Source organism: Rhododendron vialii, chromosome 9a (genome assembly GCF_030253575.1).
Source record: "Rhododendron vialii isolate Sample 1 chromosome 9a, ASM3025357v1".
Classification (NCBI taxonomy): domain Eukaryota; kingdom Viridiplantae; phylum Streptophyta; class Magnoliopsida; order Ericales; family Ericaceae; genus Rhododendron; species Rhododendron vialii.
The window spans coordinates 27,951,030-27,968,769 of NC_080565.1; the positions used below are offsets into that span (position 1 = coordinate 27,951,030).

At 37.6% G+C, this 17,740-nt stretch overlaps 2 protein-coding genes and 1 pseudogene across 5 annotated transcripts; 1 reads left to right on the forward strand and 2 right to left on the reverse strand.

Moving 5' to 3' along the window:
- Positions 1 to 1,543: 1,543 nt before the first annotated feature.
- LOC131300772 (universal stress protein A-like protein) lies at positions 1,544 to 5,934 on the forward strand. 4 transcript variants are annotated; one of them, XM_058326756.1, is made up of 5 exons: positions 1,598 to 1,973; positions 2,576 to 2,667; positions 4,184 to 4,302; positions 5,071 to 5,117; positions 5,540 to 5,609. In XM_058326756.1, exons 1-4 carry the CDS (start codon positions 1,754 to 1,756, stop codon positions 5,105 to 5,107), a joined length of 468 nt encoding a protein of 155 aa, XP_058182739.1. In that variant the 5' UTR covers positions 1,598 to 1,753; the 3' UTR covers positions 5,108 to 5,117; positions 5,540 to 5,609. The 4 variants fall into 4 exon arrangements, with proteins under 4 accessions (XP_058182738.1, XP_058182737.1, XP_058182739.1 ...); XM_058326755.1 differs by lacking the exon at positions 5,071 to 5,117 and having other exon boundaries at positions 1,544 to 1,973; positions 5,529 to 5,934; XM_058326757.1 differs by lacking the exon at positions 5,071 to 5,117 and having other exon boundaries at positions 4,184 to 4,312; positions 5,540 to 5,934.
- Positions 5,931 to 9,137, reverse strand: LOC131300771 (endonuclease 2-like). The gene is made up of 9 exons (XM_058326751.1): positions 8,980 to 9,137; positions 8,720 to 8,894; positions 7,972 to 8,073; positions 7,442 to 7,497; positions 7,266 to 7,349; positions 7,096 to 7,188; positions 6,925 to 6,992; positions 6,289 to 6,362; positions 5,931 to 6,195 (listed from the first exon to the last, which is right to left on the reverse strand). Exons 1-9 carry the CDS (start codon positions 9,088 to 9,090, stop codon positions 6,101 to 6,103), a joined length of 858 nt encoding a protein of 285 aa, XP_058182734.1. The 5' UTR covers positions 9,091 to 9,137; the 3' UTR covers positions 5,931 to 6,100.
- A 1,088-nt stretch (positions 9,138 to 10,225) lies between these two features.
- Positions 10,226 to 12,718, reverse strand: LOC131299764 (endonuclease 2-like; annotated as a pseudogene).
- Positions 12,719 to 17,740: the final 5,022 nt, after the last annotated feature.

Genomic DNA, 17,740 nt, shown 5'->3' on the forward strand with positions numbered 1-17,740 from the left:
TTTTATTAAAAAATAAGTACTTATTCTGCTTTCTGGAACGGAGCCTAAGTAGTATATCTTTGCATTTGATTGATAGTACATTTCTTTTTTTTTCGCAGTTCGAAAAAAGAGTTCCTGGACACCTTATCCGCTGTCTTTGGCATTTTCATAATTTTTTGGTTTAGAAAAAGGAATAAAATATAAGTGTTAGTCTCCCCCAGCACTAGCAGGGAACCCGACAGTTGCTTAATGCGGAGGCTTTTGACTGGCCGGTATTTTTCCACAACTACCAGAAGCACATAGTGGTTCAAATGTCAAAACCTAAGGGAGCAAGCAACCAAAAGAATTTACTCTTATCATATATATTTTTAATTTTTTATACTCCCTCCGTCTCATAAGGTTTGATATTTTCAGGAATACGTGTCATTTTTAAATTGCACACATTTTTCAATCCATAATGTTTTAGGCGATTTTTTAAACTTTGTTTAATAAAACAAATTAAAATATATCAAATAAGATTTGTATTGCTTATAAAAAATATTACGAATTAAAAAATATAGTTAATTTTTTTTAAAAGGCTGGAATAGTTAAAGTGCCAAATTTATTGGGACGAAGGGCGTATTTACCATTTTAAAAGGGATATTTCGAGATTCTACTTCTTCGAATCTTCTTCTAATCATCATCATCATCATAATCTTCTTTTTCTTTTTCTTCTTTTTTTTTTGGTTTTGTTTTGCTATATATATATATATATATATATAAGTGGCGTTAACAATAACGATTAGTTAATCAAATAAGAGAATTAAATTCTTTTCAAATTATGCCACCTATTGTGGGCCTTATTGAGCATTCATTACACTAATTTGAACCGTTCATCTTATAGGGCCTGAAAAGTTATATGTCTACGTAAAAAAATTAGCTTAATCGGACATATGAAAAATTTATAAAAATGATCTTCCTAATTTCATCCTAGTCTCATTTTTGTCCTCCAAAATATCAATTGTAATCCTTTTGACCTTCAAGTTTGGTTTTAGTTCCAAGTTTGTCCAATTGATAACGTCAGTCAGTCAAACTGGACCGAAAAAATCAAATTGAGAGCAGAAATCATCAATTGGACCAACTTGGTACGAACTGCAACATCCAAACTGCTATCAATATGATTTTTTTCGTCCAGTTTGGCTAATAGAAGTTATCAATTGGACCAATTTAGTACGAAAACCAAACTTGAATGTCAAAAGAATTGTAATTGATACTTGGAGAATGAAAATAAGACTTGGATAAAACTAGGAGGATCATTTTTATAAATTTGCCTACTTATCTCATAAAACCCCGAATATAAAATAGAAACTGATTTTAGCGCTACACTTTTTACTGATGACGACGCTCCAATTTTAACATAAAAGTACTAGTAACTTCATAAAGAGAGTGGGTAGAGCGCGAATATCAATTTGTAGATACCCCGGGTTACTTAACCTCACTCGTTACTGTTGACCTAACCCTAGTTACATAACCTCACTCGTGTCAGTGGTCTATAAAAAAGGTTTCGCTTTTCAAAGAAGCAGTTATGTGCGATATCTGTTAGTTGTCTCGAAACAGTTAGGTATCGTTGTTCTTTCGTCTGAATCTAGATGTTAACGTTGGACCAGAAAACTCATCAGTACTCACATACTCTCGTCCTTGTGAGCGTCTAACTAATTGATTTCTGTGTTTTGTTTTTTGTTTTGAAAGCAGAGTAGCAGACAGCTTTGAATCGAAAAGAAACTGCTGGGGGAAAATGGCAGTACCGGCGGAGAATGGGAAGAAGGTGATGGTGGCGATTGACGAGAGCGAGTCCAGTTACCACGCCCTCATGTGGGTCCTCAAGAATCTCAGGGACTCGATCGCCGCCTCCGGCAGCCCCCTCCTCATATTCATGGCCCATCCCTTTCCGGTGACCAGCAATGTGTTTGCTGCCTCTCTTGGCTCTGCTCGCGTTTACTGCCCCGTCTCAGCCAGTAATGCCCTCTCTCTCTCTCTCTCTCTCTCTCTCTCTCTCTCTCTCTCTCTCTCCAGATATAGGTACGTGTGCATATGCATATACACGTGTTGAAATTCTTGATTTAATCCAAAGGGCCAATTGGGTTTGGGTCTTTATATGATAGGCGTACGAATCAAAGTGTAAAGGAATATGTGACTGATGTGATTACCTAATTTGGAAGATTTTTTTTCCCCATCCTCCTAATTTTGAGATGATTGGTGGTTTGTTTTGGATTTTGCCACTCATTTTTTTTGTTAAAGCCACTTTTCTGCAAATATATTTTTGGTAAAAATACGCATGGGGGGAGTTTACAGGAGAGTGACGTTAACAAACAAAAATAGATGTGGCAAAATCATTTCTCTTTGTTTTTGTTTTTGTGACTTTTGTAATTGATACGTGACTTTTTGGGAGCCTAAAGTGAAAACAAAAAAATTAGGCTGTTTATGACAAAACTATGACTGATCGATACATGAAATCTACTATTGGTCTATCCCTTTCCATTGGTTCGGCTTAATTTTATTAGGAATATGTAACTGTTGGGAAATGAGAATTTCTACTCACACAAATCTTCAATGTCAGCTTCAGAGTACGCGTATTGTGTCCAAGAACAAAACAAGGTGGTTCAAATGGGGATTTTGGAGAAAGCTAAGAGCATCTGTACCACTCATGGGGTATGAACATTTTTCCATCTTTATTTGACAGAGTATTTGCTTACTCTATTTTATCTCTTTTTTTTTTTTTTTTTTTTTAAGGAGCTTAGTCGGTTTTATTAGTCATGGTACATGCAATTTCATCCATATATTTATAGCATTTACAATTTTTTTTTTTGGCGTTATAGATGCAAAGAGAAATCCCATAAGGTCTAGCCTTAAAGAGTCTCAAGTTCTTGTTTTCTTTTTTTGTTTTACAATTACAAACGGTGGAGAATACAAGTATCTAAATTACATCAAAGCCCACAATCATAGTAAGTCGTACTAATAGCCCCTCGTTAAGGGGACAAGTAAACAAAGAACCCCCTTTGAGGAGAAGAAATAATCAATCTTTGCTTTCAGCTAGGTTGATCCCTAACCTCCCATTTGGAATTGTGCAAGGGTGGCCAACCAAGCTGCTTTTCTTGAGTTGCTTATCGAGTGGAATCCACGTACCAAGCTGCTTTTCTTGAGTTGCTTATTGAGTGGAATCCATGTTCTTGCAATTAGTACGCTTTTAGATCTATTCATAACTACCTTTTCATGAACTTCCAATTTCACTAGTGCCATAGTGACCTTTTAATCATACTTTCTGCATGTGTTATTTCATAGGCTGATAGGCAACAGAAACTGTGAGCCTCAACTCACTTTGTACGGTTTATGACCGTGTCTCATTGGCATCTGTTATAAATTGCAGTGGACGTGGTAGACTGGACTAAGTGAGTGAGAGTATTTGCAGTATCTGGTTTTATGATCTACTTGCAATTCCTAATGCATGTATAAACTGGTTCCACTTTTCATGAGGTTCAAGTATTACATAAACAACCTTTGTAAGCTTTCTTGAGTGCTCTAGAGTTGGTTTGTCTTTCTGTTCAAGGAGTTCAAGTTCTTTTCAATCTAGGAATAAATTTTCGGGAGCTTTGTTTAATAAGATTTTTTAACTTTTTGTTTTAAAACCCCACGCATGAATTGTATCATCCCCCAAAAACGGTCATTTGAAAAAGGGTTGTTGAAGAATGGAGATCGAGGCAACTAACTTTGCGGTGTGATTCTGCTAAAGGAGGTTAACTTCTTCAGAGTGACTTGGGGGTGGATCATGGATGTCAAACTGGTGGGCATGTGAAGAAGGATTTCAGTTTATGGTAATACCGGACAAGGGTTGTTATTCCTCGTGTCTTTAGTTTTGCAACTTCTGATTCAACAGTAGATCTCTTTGGGCTGTTGGGAGCATGTTCTTTTGCCCTTGGGGAGGTTTCTCCTCGATTCTTTAGAATTCCCATTTACATGAATTGTCCATTCTTACATCATCATTGATATGTCAAATTGAACTTAAATAATCCATTGGCAATTTAAAGTAGGTATTTAGTTTTGAGTTTGGCCTATTCACACCCTAAGGTGCTAAACGATCACAACTCTGCGATTGCTGGCTTTATCTACATTACTTTCAATTACTGCTTTGTTTTTCCTTAGCATACTTTCATTGTCTTCTTTTCGACAGGTAAATGCAGAGACAATTGCACAGCTTGGAGATCCTAAACAGGCCATATGCGATGCAGCTCAAAAGCACAATATTGACCTCCTGGTTTTAGGTGATACCGAGCTTGGAAAGATCCAAAGGTTCATTTCTGTTCTTCGACTTTTTAGAAAAAAAAATGTGATATGTATATCACTCCTGCCGCTTGCACCTACAGTCTGTTGCATGTGCATTATCAATACTTCACAGTCCTCGCTAGAAGTTTGCTTGAGGAAGTTGTGATACGATAAGAATCAGGTTTGGATTGTAGAGGTGCAGTGCAAGTGATCGCAACTGTCTGACAGTGTTTTTAATAGTTCAGATTTGTTTTCAATCTTTTACCGGTAAAAGATTCAACGAATTTGAACAATTGATTGTCGATATGAACGGTTTAAATTGAACCGCACATCCTTCTCTACAGTTGACTACAGAGAAGCTGAATCCATATGATAATCGAGCTCAGTAGATTGGACAGTCCAGTTTGTCTTTGTGGGCCCGTCACAGGCTCTTGGACAGTCCAGTTTGTCTTCGTGGGCCCGTTGCAGGCCCCAGTTTGACTTTTTTGATAATTAGCTTGATCGGACAATTAAGATGACAAATGGATGGCGTTCTAGTTTACTTTAACTTCACTCAGAAAGTAAGATGTGGATGCTTGATATGACCTCACCTTTATGTGGACCAAGGGCTCACAAGTGACATTGGCTAGTCTTTGTGGTACTCTGATACATAGGCGTATGTATAGAATATTCTTTCCGAGAATCTTCATACATAAGATTAGAATCACCGTTGGTTTTCATTAAGTCCTTTACGGTTGTAGTATTTTCAGACGTATTCACTAATGTATTCATCTATGCTCTATCCACTGACAAAAGAAAAGTAGCTGAGCTGACTACGATTTTACAGACGTAGGATATTGGAGGTGAAAATGCTTAAACGAATGGAATTCATACTACAACTTGCCTTGTGGAAGTTGTGTACACTAGCTTCAGCAGATAGATAACTTAAACGATCCAACAATTGGAAGTTGGAATTCAGCAATAATAGATGTGCGATTGAGAAAACTACCGAAGCTTTCTTCGCCTTGCTACTGTCTCTGAAAAATTTGCTTGCTTATATATTCCTATATGTTTTGCTGCTTCACTTCTGCAATATATTCCTCACTCTTCCTGTTGGCTGTCTGAACTTGTATGTGAATACTAAGGACGTTAGCATTCAGATGCACTCTTTTATACTTGTTTCCAAGATGAACATTTTGTGCATGGCGTGCTATTTATTGTTGTAGTCCGATACAACAATCCCAGAAATTCCTAATCCGAATCTCTTGATGCAGGTTTTTCTTAGGGAGCATGAGCAACTATTGTGTTCGTAATGCCAAGTGCCCCGTTCTCGTTGTGAAGAAACCAGAGTGAAAGTACAACAATATAACTACTACCAAGTATTATTGGTGTATGTGACAGGTTTGGTTCAGACAATTAGCTGTTGTTTGATGAAGTTCAAATTGTAAATTGTGTAGGAAAAAAGATGTTTGCATGATCAATAGATGTATACATACATATACAAGGTGTTTTATGTAATGCTGAATTTGGCTTGCTTTTATTATCACCAAGCCAGTTTTTTCTGTGAATAGCAAGGGAACTGCTTATATTGCAGTTTTCCGTGGCAAGTCATATCACTGTGTGTCTATCTGTAAATATGGAGCGAATGAAAGTTTCCTTATGTCAGTATATTTTTCCTGAGATTTTGGTTTGCCAGAGGAGCAAAAATTTCTCTATTAAAAGTAATTCAAGAACTTTAAATGTAGATCACAGTAATGCTTACAATCCAATGAATCCATAGTTTAATGATGTTTACAGCCTTAGGATTTCTCGAGTTTTCCCTCGATGCGAGAACTGAATCTGTTATTCAACCGAATATACGGTTAAGAGTCGCTGCCAACCGAACTCCTCCTTGAGCTAACCGCCACGTGACGATTGGTATACGAGAGTCAAAGTAGTCATCTGTGAAGCAAGTTTGAGGTTACTAATCCTGTTTAAGAGATTTGAAATTTCTTTCAAGACTGTCAACAAAAGAAAAGTGAAGTTATTACTTGCCTTGTAGTACTGAATCTTCACTAACACCCTTGTATGCCCAATCACAGGCTGCTTTAATTCCCTCAGATGCATATCTGCAAGGATTTGAAAGGGATGATCCTATTTGGTTTAGGTCACAACTGTTTGCTGGACAAATAGTAAAGCGTATATAATCCCGTAGAATTGATCTTCATCGAATTAAAATTGAGATGATTCTAACCAAATCCTAACCGAAATGGTTCTACCATTCTTCTTGGTTTTGTAGTTTGCAAGTCAAGTATCTGAAGGGGTTTGTTTCGACATTTGATCTTGAACTTGTAAATCGAAAAGAAACATCTTGACGGTCCTTCCTGGAACACCACACTTAGTGTGATTGGTTCATTACAATGGGAGTCAAGTCCTCATGGAGGAGTGTTGGACTCCTGTTATAACCACTAACAACTAACCCTTAACATTCTATCATCTGGCCCAAAAAGAAATCGGTGCTTCCTAAAAAAATGGGATGTTTTCGAACACTGTTTGCATGAGGTTTTAAATTTGTATCAATTGTATTTAAGTTACTGTATTCTCTGTTTTTCTTGACATACAACAGTTTTTGAAAATGAAATCACCAGTGAAGTTGCTCAAAATTTTCTTATGTACTAGTAGGAATCATACGTTTTTGGACATGTTGTGACATTACTGCCGCAGGTCTCCCATGCCTTGACTTGATCTGCCCATTCACCCTGTCATGAGAGAAAAGGGGCGCATCATAAGACATGAATGCGAACAAATATAAAAGAGGCCAAGTATATCTAAGTCATTGAATAGTTGTAGACATATGCATACCGTAATATTTGCTTGGATTGCTGCTATGAGTCCATCTGGGTTTGAATCGTATGATCGCGTTTCGGAGGTCTCAATCATGCTGGTATCCCAGACCTGTATGCTTAACATATGAGAAAACCGTCTGTTTGTTATAAAAAACTAGCCGGTTGATTCATTAAATAAGTCCTTACATGGTGAAGAACCGTTTTCGTTCGATACCAATGGATGTCAATTGTGTTGCCTCCCCTGTCGGAAGTAAATCCTACATGCAGTGGCTTCATTCACAGAAAAAGGATAAGAATTTCACTGATTTTGATCAGAGGAAAATACAACAAAGCTTCATCTTAGACATGCATCCCATATATACCTGATGAATATCTCCCATGAAGTGAGAAAGGAAGAGCAAAGCTTCTGTGAGGTTATCTGTATGTACAAGTTCAGTGTTTGTTCATTAGATCATTGAACCTTAGAAGAATATGCGAGGCATAGTGTTCTGGTAGTATATATCTACCCATCTGTGCATAGCTATAGTGTATGCATGGATAAAAGATGGTGACCGGTGCTAGAAGGAAAAAACAAAGACGTAGTCTGGTGCTGTTCGGTATTTAGCGGTGCTGTTCGGTATTCACTGGTAAGCCTGGTATCGGCCGGTATTTGAGCCGGAACGAAATTAGAAGCGTAGGGTACTGAATTTGGTCAAACCGGTACGTACGTACGGCCAGTACGGTATGGGATTCAAAACCTTTGATCAAAATGTATATGCAAAGCAAAGATGAAGCAGTTAAGAGGTACATGCCCAAATGAAAAATACAAAACAAGAAAACTAAATCAACATAACAACGAAATTAAGACTGCAGATACTATGATGATTGTTTGATTTAAAGGGTATTTTTTTACATTCGGAGGGAGCATTCCCATAGGTGAGCAGCTGGCTAGTGTAATTGTTGATTGCCCCTGCTACACACCTGTCCATCACTCCATCTTCATCCTTGCAATCCCCTGTCAACAAAGGAAACATAATCTAATCATCATTATTGGGCCTATGCTGACTACTAGCTACATTGATGTTTGGATAAAGAGACAATTATACTTTCTCTTTATTTTCTGCGTTCCATCTAATTAAGTTGTTTGGGTTCATAACCCCGGCAAATAAAATGGAAATTTACATTGATGATGAAGATCTCTCCGGATATTTCAAACCTGAAATAGCCGAAATTTTTATAAAACGCAATCTTAAAACTTGAAAAGCCCTTTGGTTATTTAGGCTATAAAATCCTTGAATAAATGCAGTTGCTTTTTAAAGACTTAAATACATTGGAACTATTTTCCACCTTTTCTAGCCTAACCAGTTTTCATGTGAATGGAACATGTACCACTGAATCTCTTGATGTTGTATTGTGTGGACTGATTTAGGGGAAAATTAAAGCATTAATTCAATTTCTCTCAAAAACTAGAGGAAACATAGGTATTACTCACCCGTCCGGCATAGTTAGTCCTCCGCGAAAATAGTACAGGTTCCGGATAAAAGATAACACTTTCGTGCATTTTTTTTTAAATTTCTTTATACCCAAAATTATACGCATTTTCGTAGCATTGGCACGGGAAGGACAGAGTAATGGAGATACAAAGGGAAATAGGTACTAACTATTGTACTGGAAGGTGCAGAGATCATCAGGGGTATCAATGTAATGAAGAGCAGATGACCAGTGATACCGGAACTTGACACGGTCTGCCCATGAACATTCACTCCCTAGATCACCCTCCGCCGACTCCGGCAACAGCTTCGTCACAGCATCTGCCGCTGCTTCGCTCAACCGCGACTGCAACAACCCATAACCACAAGAACACAAACTTGTAGAGAGAGAGAGAGAGAGAGAGAGAGAGAGAGCAAGTTGAGACCATCACCTGGGCAATCCTGCAAACTGTGAGATGCCCATCAACCCCCCAAGTATGAGCAACCGGAGAGAATATTAGCACCGAAACAACTGCAAGAACACATACTCTGTAGCCCTCCATTTTGTGGCTCTCTCAAGTAACAATAATGCATCTCATTATATAAGGCGTGGGAACAGCCGAATTAGGAAATGGACAAGGTACCTTTAACATTTGACGCTGGGTTGCTGTGAACTGTTTGAAGAAAACGGTTCTGTGAATATCCAATCACAGGGTGGGCATGATTTGGCCACATCCACATTTTGTTACTCCGAATTTTGTAATGAGAAGCTGCATAGGACAAGGATAATTCGGGGATCTTTTTTTTTTTTTTTTCCTTCCAAAAAGTGACTTGCAATTTTTGCTTTTTTGGTACTTGATTGTAAAGGAAAGGAACTTGATTATGGGGTAATACAGCTCAAACGGCGTTGTTAATTTGTAACGTCTATTAGTTTGCTTGATGACAATCTAGATGTTATTGAGAAGGAAATCTAAAAGTTACTAATTCCTTAATGAATTTACCTTTTTTTTACGAAAGCTATCATAACATCAATGCTTGTGCAAGGATTTCCTTCTTTTATCTGGAGTAATGCTATGCTGATAATGTGTATCATATTTTGGATACCATGTGAAGTGTTATCAGTGCATTGGTAGAATGTGCTCTACTACATAACAAATGAGGCACATTCTACGAATACAGTGGTGGTGCCGAAAAATGTGATACTCAGACATGATTACCAAAGCATTAGTGTTTTATTTGACTTGTCCCTACATATTTTAAGTTGGCCGATAATAAAGTTCGTCAATTTCCTTTCAAAATCGCTTGAACTAAGAAATGACCGAATTGAAGTACCGTTTGTTACCATTACCTTCCGACAAAAAGGTTGTGGTGTGGTGGATTTGGGTGAGTTTCACAAGGTGTACATGAGTTGGGTCTTTAATGGGTTAGTAAATCATGTACATCGCAATTAGCTAGATAATTCTCAAACCACATGGGTGTTACTGAATACTTTTACACCATAGGGGGTGCATGTATCCGCAGATGACCCAAGTCACGTGGGGTCAAAGTGGACTTTGTCCATATTTTTATGGTTGGAGAAAGAAAAAAAAAAAAACGGAACGGTTATATTGTGGTTTCCGAATCCAATTTAGAGATCTCGAACATTGTTTCAATAATGTTTTATATCTTTCAGTAATGTTTAATTTTCTGGCACAATTTAAAGATCTCAAATACTATTTCAAGTACACAAGCGAGAAACGCCAATAAATTTTAACACAACACATGTTACACAATACCATAGTACAGGACAAATGCCTTTCAGTAGAAACACACAGAGCACCTATATATCAGAAAGTATATGGTTACAATCCACACTTCAACCATGTTTGCAGCCTCGAGATGTCTCTACTTTTTCCTGGAAACATGAAGTGGAACGGTATTCAATCTAATATACGGTTAAGAGTGGCTGCCAACCGAACTCCTCCTTGAGCTAACCGCCACGTTACAATTGGTATACGAGACTAGAAGTAGTCATCTGTAAAGCAAATTTGATCAGGCTACTAAAAAATCATGTTTGAAATTTTGAAAATTCATTGCATGAGTATCGACATAAGAAAAGCAATTTTTGTCACTTGCCTCCTAGGTCTGAATGTTCACTTACACCCTTGTATGCCCAATCACAGGCTGCTTGAATTCCCTCAGATGCATATCTGCAAGAATTTTAAAGAGAGGAGTCCAATTTGGTTTAAGCTACAATTGTTTGTGGACAAGTATAGTAAGGGTACGTTATATAATCTCGTAGACAAATTAATCTCATTGGACTAAGAGTGAGAAGATTAGTAGTAAATGGGATGTTTTTGGAACACGGTTTGCATAAGTAGCCGCCATTTAATTGTCTTCAGGTACTATTTTCTTAGTTTTTCTGGACATAAAGTTTTTCTTGTTTAGCAGTAAACATACGTGTCCGGGCACGCTGTCATGTTATTGCTGCATGTCTCCCATGCCGTGATTTGATCTGCCCATTCACCCTGTCGTGAGAGAAAAGGGAAAATTTTCAGAAACGAAGGCGAAAGAACATCAAAAAAGACTAGTTATGTTCATGTTATCGTGTAGTTGCAGATGCAAGTATTACCGTAATATTCGCTTGGATTGCAGCAATCAATCCTTCTGGGGTTGAGTTGAACAGTGTTGTTTCGGCGGTCTCGATAATGTTGGTATCCCAGGCCTGCATGCTTTTAAAACATGAGAACACCGTCTCTTATGTGAAATTAACTAGCCCACTGATTTCATAATGTAAACTTACATGGTGCAGAACTGTTTTCGTGTCGTACCAATAGATGTCAATTGTGTTGCCTCCCAAGTCTGAAGTAAATCCCGTATGTAGAGGCTTCATTCAAAAGAAACGTTAAAACAAGAAGATAAATTTAGTGATGTGATCAGAAAATAGACTTTACTGTATATACAAGTACAACATGCACACAAACGCGCACACATCCGATATAGTATACCTGATGAATATCTCCCATGAAATGAGAAAGGAAAAGCAGTGCGTCTGTGAGATTATCTGATATTCATGTGTTCAACGTTTATTAGATCACCTAGCGTTAAAAATATCTGAAAGGCACATATTAGACACAATATACACACACACAGAGGATAGAGCCAGAATTCAAATTCGGGGGTAGCGAAAATTGAATAGATATGCAGACAAAAAAAAGGAGGGTAGTGGAATGTTTGGTTACAAGGGTTTTTACATTGAGAGGAAGAAGAGCCATAGGTGAGGAGCTGGCTAGTGTAATTGTTGATGGCCCTGCGGAACACCTGTCCATGACTCCATTTTCATCCATGCAATCCTCAGTTCATCAGAATTCCAACTTATTAAGACGGCATAATCTCATCATTATCATTGGGGCTATAGTGATTTTTAACGAGATTCGGATCGATGTATTTTGATGAATGTACTGTTAGGTATTTAGAGATGGTAATGGGGGTAAGGTACTAACTGTTGTAATCGTAGGAGCAGAGACCATTGGGGTTATTGATGAAATGAAGGGGAGGTGACCATGGATATCGATACCGGACATCGTCTGCCCATGAACATTCGCTTCCTAAATCACCGTTTGCCGACTCTGGCAGAAGCGCGTTCACAGCAGCTGCAGCGGCTTCACTTAACCGTGACTGCAAGTTAACAACCACAATCACACGCACACGAATAACAAATTGAGAGAGAGAGAGAGAGAGAGAGAGAGAGAGAGATCATCACCTGGGCAATCCTGCAAATAGCGAGATGCGCATCAACACCCCAACTATGAGCAACTGGAGAGAAGACTAACATTGAAACAATGGCTATTGCAATGTGAACTTTGTTGGACTCCATTTGGCTTGTCTCAAGTACCTAGCTAGAGGTTTTTTTGAGTTACTACTTATAGGCAACATTGGCAAGCCACATGAACGACCATAATATGAAATGGTTGGTGTGAACTGTTTGAACAGAACGGTTCTTTTAAAAACCAATCACAGGCTTTCTGGGTAGGAGTTTGCGAAAGGAAGGAACTTAAAATGGCATAATATTAGCTCAACCGACGGCGTTGGTGGTTATTACGGCTGTTTTATTATTCTTAAAAAGGAGAAGAATATACCACAACGGTATGATTTAATTTAATGATCAACTATAACATTATAGAATAGTACCGGTAAACCCAAAGCATTCATGGGTACGTTGAGTTTTCTCTCCAATGATTGGAGAGGAGACGGACTCCGTTTATAGTATATATTTTCATGTTTGAATGAGCAAACCATCTTATATTGCAATCTTGCATTCTATAGTTACCTTAACTAAGCTAGCCAATATACAGGACTTTTTCCAACCGTTTACATATTTAGTTGATGATTTAGCTTTCTTTCGGTCAATATATAGTACGGTACATATATGTCACAAATCCATCTTGCCCAATTGTTTACCAATTTTTCCCTCGATCGAAATCGACAAAGATTTCGGGAAACAATGCCAACAACAAAAATAAAGGCGAATGCGGCTATGTCTCCACAAGACGGATCCGTGGTTCCACGCCATATTTCAGGACTTCACCGAAAGAGAAATGGTAGTCGAGTCAAATGTGAGATTAAGAACGAAATTGAAGACAAATGGAAGAGACTTCCATTAATCTTCAACGATTAATCCATCGCCGTGAGCGACACATCGAAGATCCTAAGTTAAACTTAGAATATGAAATTCTACTCCTGCGCCTAATTATAGCCCGAATGGGTTAGTAGTGCCAAAAATTAAGACAAATAAAGATAGACTTTGATTTGTTGGAGAGGAATTACAATGAAGTCTTAAAAGACTATTTATAGAAAACAACAAACGTAGGAAATAACTTCCTAACTTCTCCACTAGTCTTCATTCAATCTTTTGCTTCCACTTGTCAAAATAACTTCCCACTTCCTTTCAAATGTGTAGAAGCATGACAAGTGTCCTTTTAACTTTCACATGTGTAGGAGCAAGCCAAGTGTCCTGCATGCAAATAAAAATAATAAAAGGAATACTAATATTAGTTCTAATATTAATATGAATACTTAATAATAATAAAATATGAAGCATTCTCATAATTGCCACATTTTGGTCGATCATCGACAGGCGGTGAAATATGGTGTAAACAATGCCCCCCTTATTCATTTGGGTGAAGGGCTAACATAACCCAAGTGAATAATTTAACTAGTTTTAAATCACCCCTCTGTCGATATCGACGGGTAATAACCTTTTACGGTGTAAAGATTTATGCCCCCAACTCAATTGGGCAATCAATTGATACCAGAAACGGATCATGTTGGACATACGTGGCCTATCGAATAAAGGCCTATAGATCAAAACTCTAAGAATGGCATATCGATAAAAGGATTTATGCCATGAGCCTTAATCAAGCACAAGCATTTGTTTACTTAATTTCTCCCCCAACATTTGATAAAGAAAAGGCCAAAACACGCGCGTAGCAAACGACAAACATTCCCCTTGATCAAATTATGGGAGTTGAGATTCTTTCAATAAGGAAAAGGCCAAAACACGCGCGTAGCAAACGACAAACATTCCCTCTATCGAATTCATCCGAGATTTCGGAAAACAAAGTTGAAACAAGAGTAAGGGCCAAAAGCAAGTAATAACCTTTTACAGTGAAAACATTTATGCCCCTCAACTTTCGAAGAGTTTTTGATAAATTTTACACCAATCTTTTCATTTTTCGACCGGTACAATAAAGCCTTTAAGGCTTAAAAACCACTGCTGGCTTATTGGATGCAATATTCCCTCTATTGAATTATGGGATAGTATTGCCTCTGTTGAAAAATCCTTGTCGATTTGTTTCCTTCAACTATAAGCCAGTATAAGCCATGATCGATTGTAAATTTCACCAATCGACTGCAATTAAAGGATGGTCGATCTATTACCCCTTGCAAAACCACCTGTTTGCCATAATTAACCATTTCTATTAGTCCTCGACAAAAAGTCTTATGCTAGCCAAAGATCAGTGGTGGGATAAGTGGCATAAAATACTTGGTGTTTTTAAACTAAAGCCAATATAAATGGCTTCGAAGAATCCATATCCCTCTTAACACATGGTTACCGTCGATCAACAATTCACAGCCAGAATTGGCTTGAACTCATACTCCATGGGCAAGTTTTCACTATCCTTAACCCGTATAGATGGAGTGTAGGAATCATTTTCTATTTCGACCATTCATGGTCTATATTAAAAACTCTAGTCGAATTACTCTTTTCATGATTCGACTTGCTTGAATTTCAAATTTTCAAGTTCCTTAATGAATTTTGCCCCCCAAGTTCATTTGGCAAAACCAAATAATACTGGACAGTTAACGATGTTCCACACAAGCCGAACCAAGGAAATCAACTGCCAATTCTGAGATGGGCCAAGTGTCACCCGTTGCCCATGCACGGCAGTTTTTAGCAGTTTCTTCAAGATCATGGACTCATGCTCTCCCATAGGCTACCATGTGTCCTTTATTAGTGTGTCCACTTAACAAATCAAAGGCCAGATGTGCCCCCCATGTGATTCCTATTATGTAAAGGCATCATTTTTCTTTTACTAAGCATAATGGGCATCGTTGTGAACATTAGCAACCTTGAACAACAGCCTCTTCAATCGATTGACTGATGACCATTGGCCACCCATAATCTATTCGTCAAATTTACAGTCAAATCTTTCACCGAATAGCATATGTCGAACAAATTAATACTCTTCAAGCCTTCCATACAAGGCTTTCATACAGAATGGTATATGTTAGATTTCAAACTTGTAAGCCACTTAAGTTATATAATTGGCTCTTCCAAAGATGAATTTTTGCCCCCCAAATTCATCATCGAAAGGGGGTTATTTCTCATCCTATAATTTAGCCACAAAGAAATTTGGCTACAACAATAACTTATCCCTTTCAAAGAATGATCAGAAATGGCCACTAAGCATTTTTGGTCTTTGCTCATTCAAATGAGGGATAATCTGAACCAACACCGTTTTGGCCTTCCATTAAGAGTGCTAATGTTTTTATTCCACATTTGACTAAGGCCATAATTTGAAGGCCAATAGAACTTAACCATGGATATGTTCTCTGTTGAAGGCCAAACACATAAATTCATCCAATTTTCGAACAATCAAATGGCTTGTTTTGAACAAATAAATTGTTCAAGCCTTCCGTGTGCATGCAAGGCCTTTAAGATAGCCTTTTCCATCTATTTGTGGTAACACACTTTCTGTCAGAAAAATTTCTACATTAAAGGCGAAATTAACATTCACAGGCTATACCATTAATGGAATAATTTATAAGCACTTATTTTGAACAAAAGTGAATATTCAAGCCTCCATGTGCCATTGTATGGCTCAAATTCATGGCCACTGTATGGCTCAAATTCATGGCCATTTGGCTGGAATCTCCGTCGATTTCTAATGCAAGGCTTTCGTTTTAACAAAGCCAATGAATGGCTGCTTTTGCATGAGTAAATTGTCGAAGCCTTGTGAGGCTTTCGTTTCACATTACACTGGCTTCTCATTCTGTCGATTGGTTTTTCCTTTTTCCAAAATGATCCCAAAGTTGGCCAATACATGGCCGGTATTCCGTTTTCGCAAAATGTTCGAGCCTTACATGTAAGGCTTGCATTTTCACAGTTGATCGTTGCCATTACTTCCGATTTAGTAATGATTGCCCTCTTTCTAGCGCCAAAATTGCTTACCAATTTTTCCCTCGATCGAAATCGACAGAGATTTCGGAAAACAATGCCAACAACAAAAATAAGGGCGAATGCGGCTATGTCTCCACAAGACGGATTCGTGGTTCCACACCGTATTTCAGGACTTCACCGGAAGAGAAATAGTAGTCGAGTAAAATGTGAGATTAAGAACGAAATTGAAGACAAATGGAAGAGACTTCCATTAATTTTCAACGATTGATCCATCGCCGTGAGCGACACATCGAAGATCCTAAGTTAAGCTTAGAATATGAAATTCTACTCCTGCTCCTAATTATAACCCGAATGGGTTAGTAGTGCCAAAAATTAAGACAAATAAAGATAGACTTTGATTTGTTGAAGAGGAATTACAATGAAGTCTTAAAAGACTATTTATAGAAAACAACAAACTTAGAAAATAACTTCCTAATTTCTCCACTAGTCTTCATTCAATCTTTTGCTTCCACTTGTCAAAATAACTTCCCACTTCCTTTCAAATGTGTAGAAGCATGACAAGTGTCCTTTTAACTTTCACATGTGTAGGAGCAAGCCAAGTGTCCTGCATGCAAATAAAAATAATAAAAGGAATACTAATATTAGTTCTAATATTAATATGAATACTTAATAATAATAAAATATGAAGCATTCTCATAATTGCCACCTTTCGGTCGATCATCGACAGGCGGTGAAATATGGTGTAAACACCAATCAAATCCAAACTCAATCGGAAGCTTATAAATAATTAAACTCAGTCATGTGTGTCTTAATGACAATTTTAAGTGTATCTTGTGGATTTTTCAGGTAAATTGAAATTTCTTCTCAGGTCTTGTACCGCGAATTCTAGAGGTTTGTCAATTTACAGGCTTTTGGGCAATGAGTCCTATTTTTTTTATTTTTTTTGAATTCGTTATAAATAATTAAGAAGGATTTTATATTAATCATTTTTGGACAACAATGGTTTTCTTTTCAGCCATTTTGGTTGGAGATCGTACACGTTCGTGAAATATTTTTGAGAAAATACCAGACCAAAAAATTTCAGCCCCACCCATAAAAACTGCTCCGTTGAACATAGTATATTTTTGTTGGCAATGAATAAGTCGCAAAATGAGACTGGCCTGGTTTTTAATGAACCTTTTAACAAGACCGGCCTGATTTTGTTTAAAACTCATGATTTGATTTATTGGGCCTTTTAAGAAGAAGTCGATCTCTCTTTTGTTAAGCTATTGGGCAGCAAAAGTTTTGGGCCTCTTTCAAAGTGGAACAAATGAAACAGCATTATGTGAGAACAATCAATGTAGGATTAAATATGATAAAGCAGAGCCGAGTACACTTGAGCCAATATAATTAAGATGAAAGAAATAGTTTCTTATATATGGATGGAAAATTAGCATCGATCCCCTTGGCCCCTTTTATGCTAGATTTCGGGAGAGGGTTGTTGCAAATCTAGGCAAGTACTCTCTAAGTGTTCAGGTTGCATCCATTATTAACCATGGCTGTTGGTGCTG

Bases quoted from the DNA above. Each gene is read 5' to 3' on its own strand.
- LOC131300772 (XM_058326754.1), top strand. From the start codon at position 1,754: ATGGCAGTACCGGCGGAGAATGGGAAGAAGGTGATGGTGGCGATTGAC. The intron at 1,974-2,575 runs GTAATGCCCTCT...CTTCAATGTCAG, and splicing joins TTACTGCCCCGTCTCAGCCA to CTTCAGAGTACGCGTATTGT. The intron at 2,668-4,183 runs GTATGAACATTT...TCTTTTCGACAG, and splicing joins GCATCTGTACCACTCATGGG to GTAAATGCAGAGACAATTGC.
- LOC131300771 (XM_058326751.1), bottom strand. From the start codon at position 9,090: ATGGAGGGCTACAGAGTATGTGTTCTTGCAGTTGTTTCGGTGCTAATA. The intron at 8,895-8,979 runs GTGATGGTCTCA...GGGTTGTTGCAG, and splicing joins CAGTTTGCAGGATTGCCCAG to TCGCGGTTGAGCGAAGCAGC. The intron at 7,350-7,441 runs GTATATATGGGA...CTGTGAATGAAG, and splicing joins TCATGGGAGATATTCATCAG to CCACTGCATGTAGGATTTAC.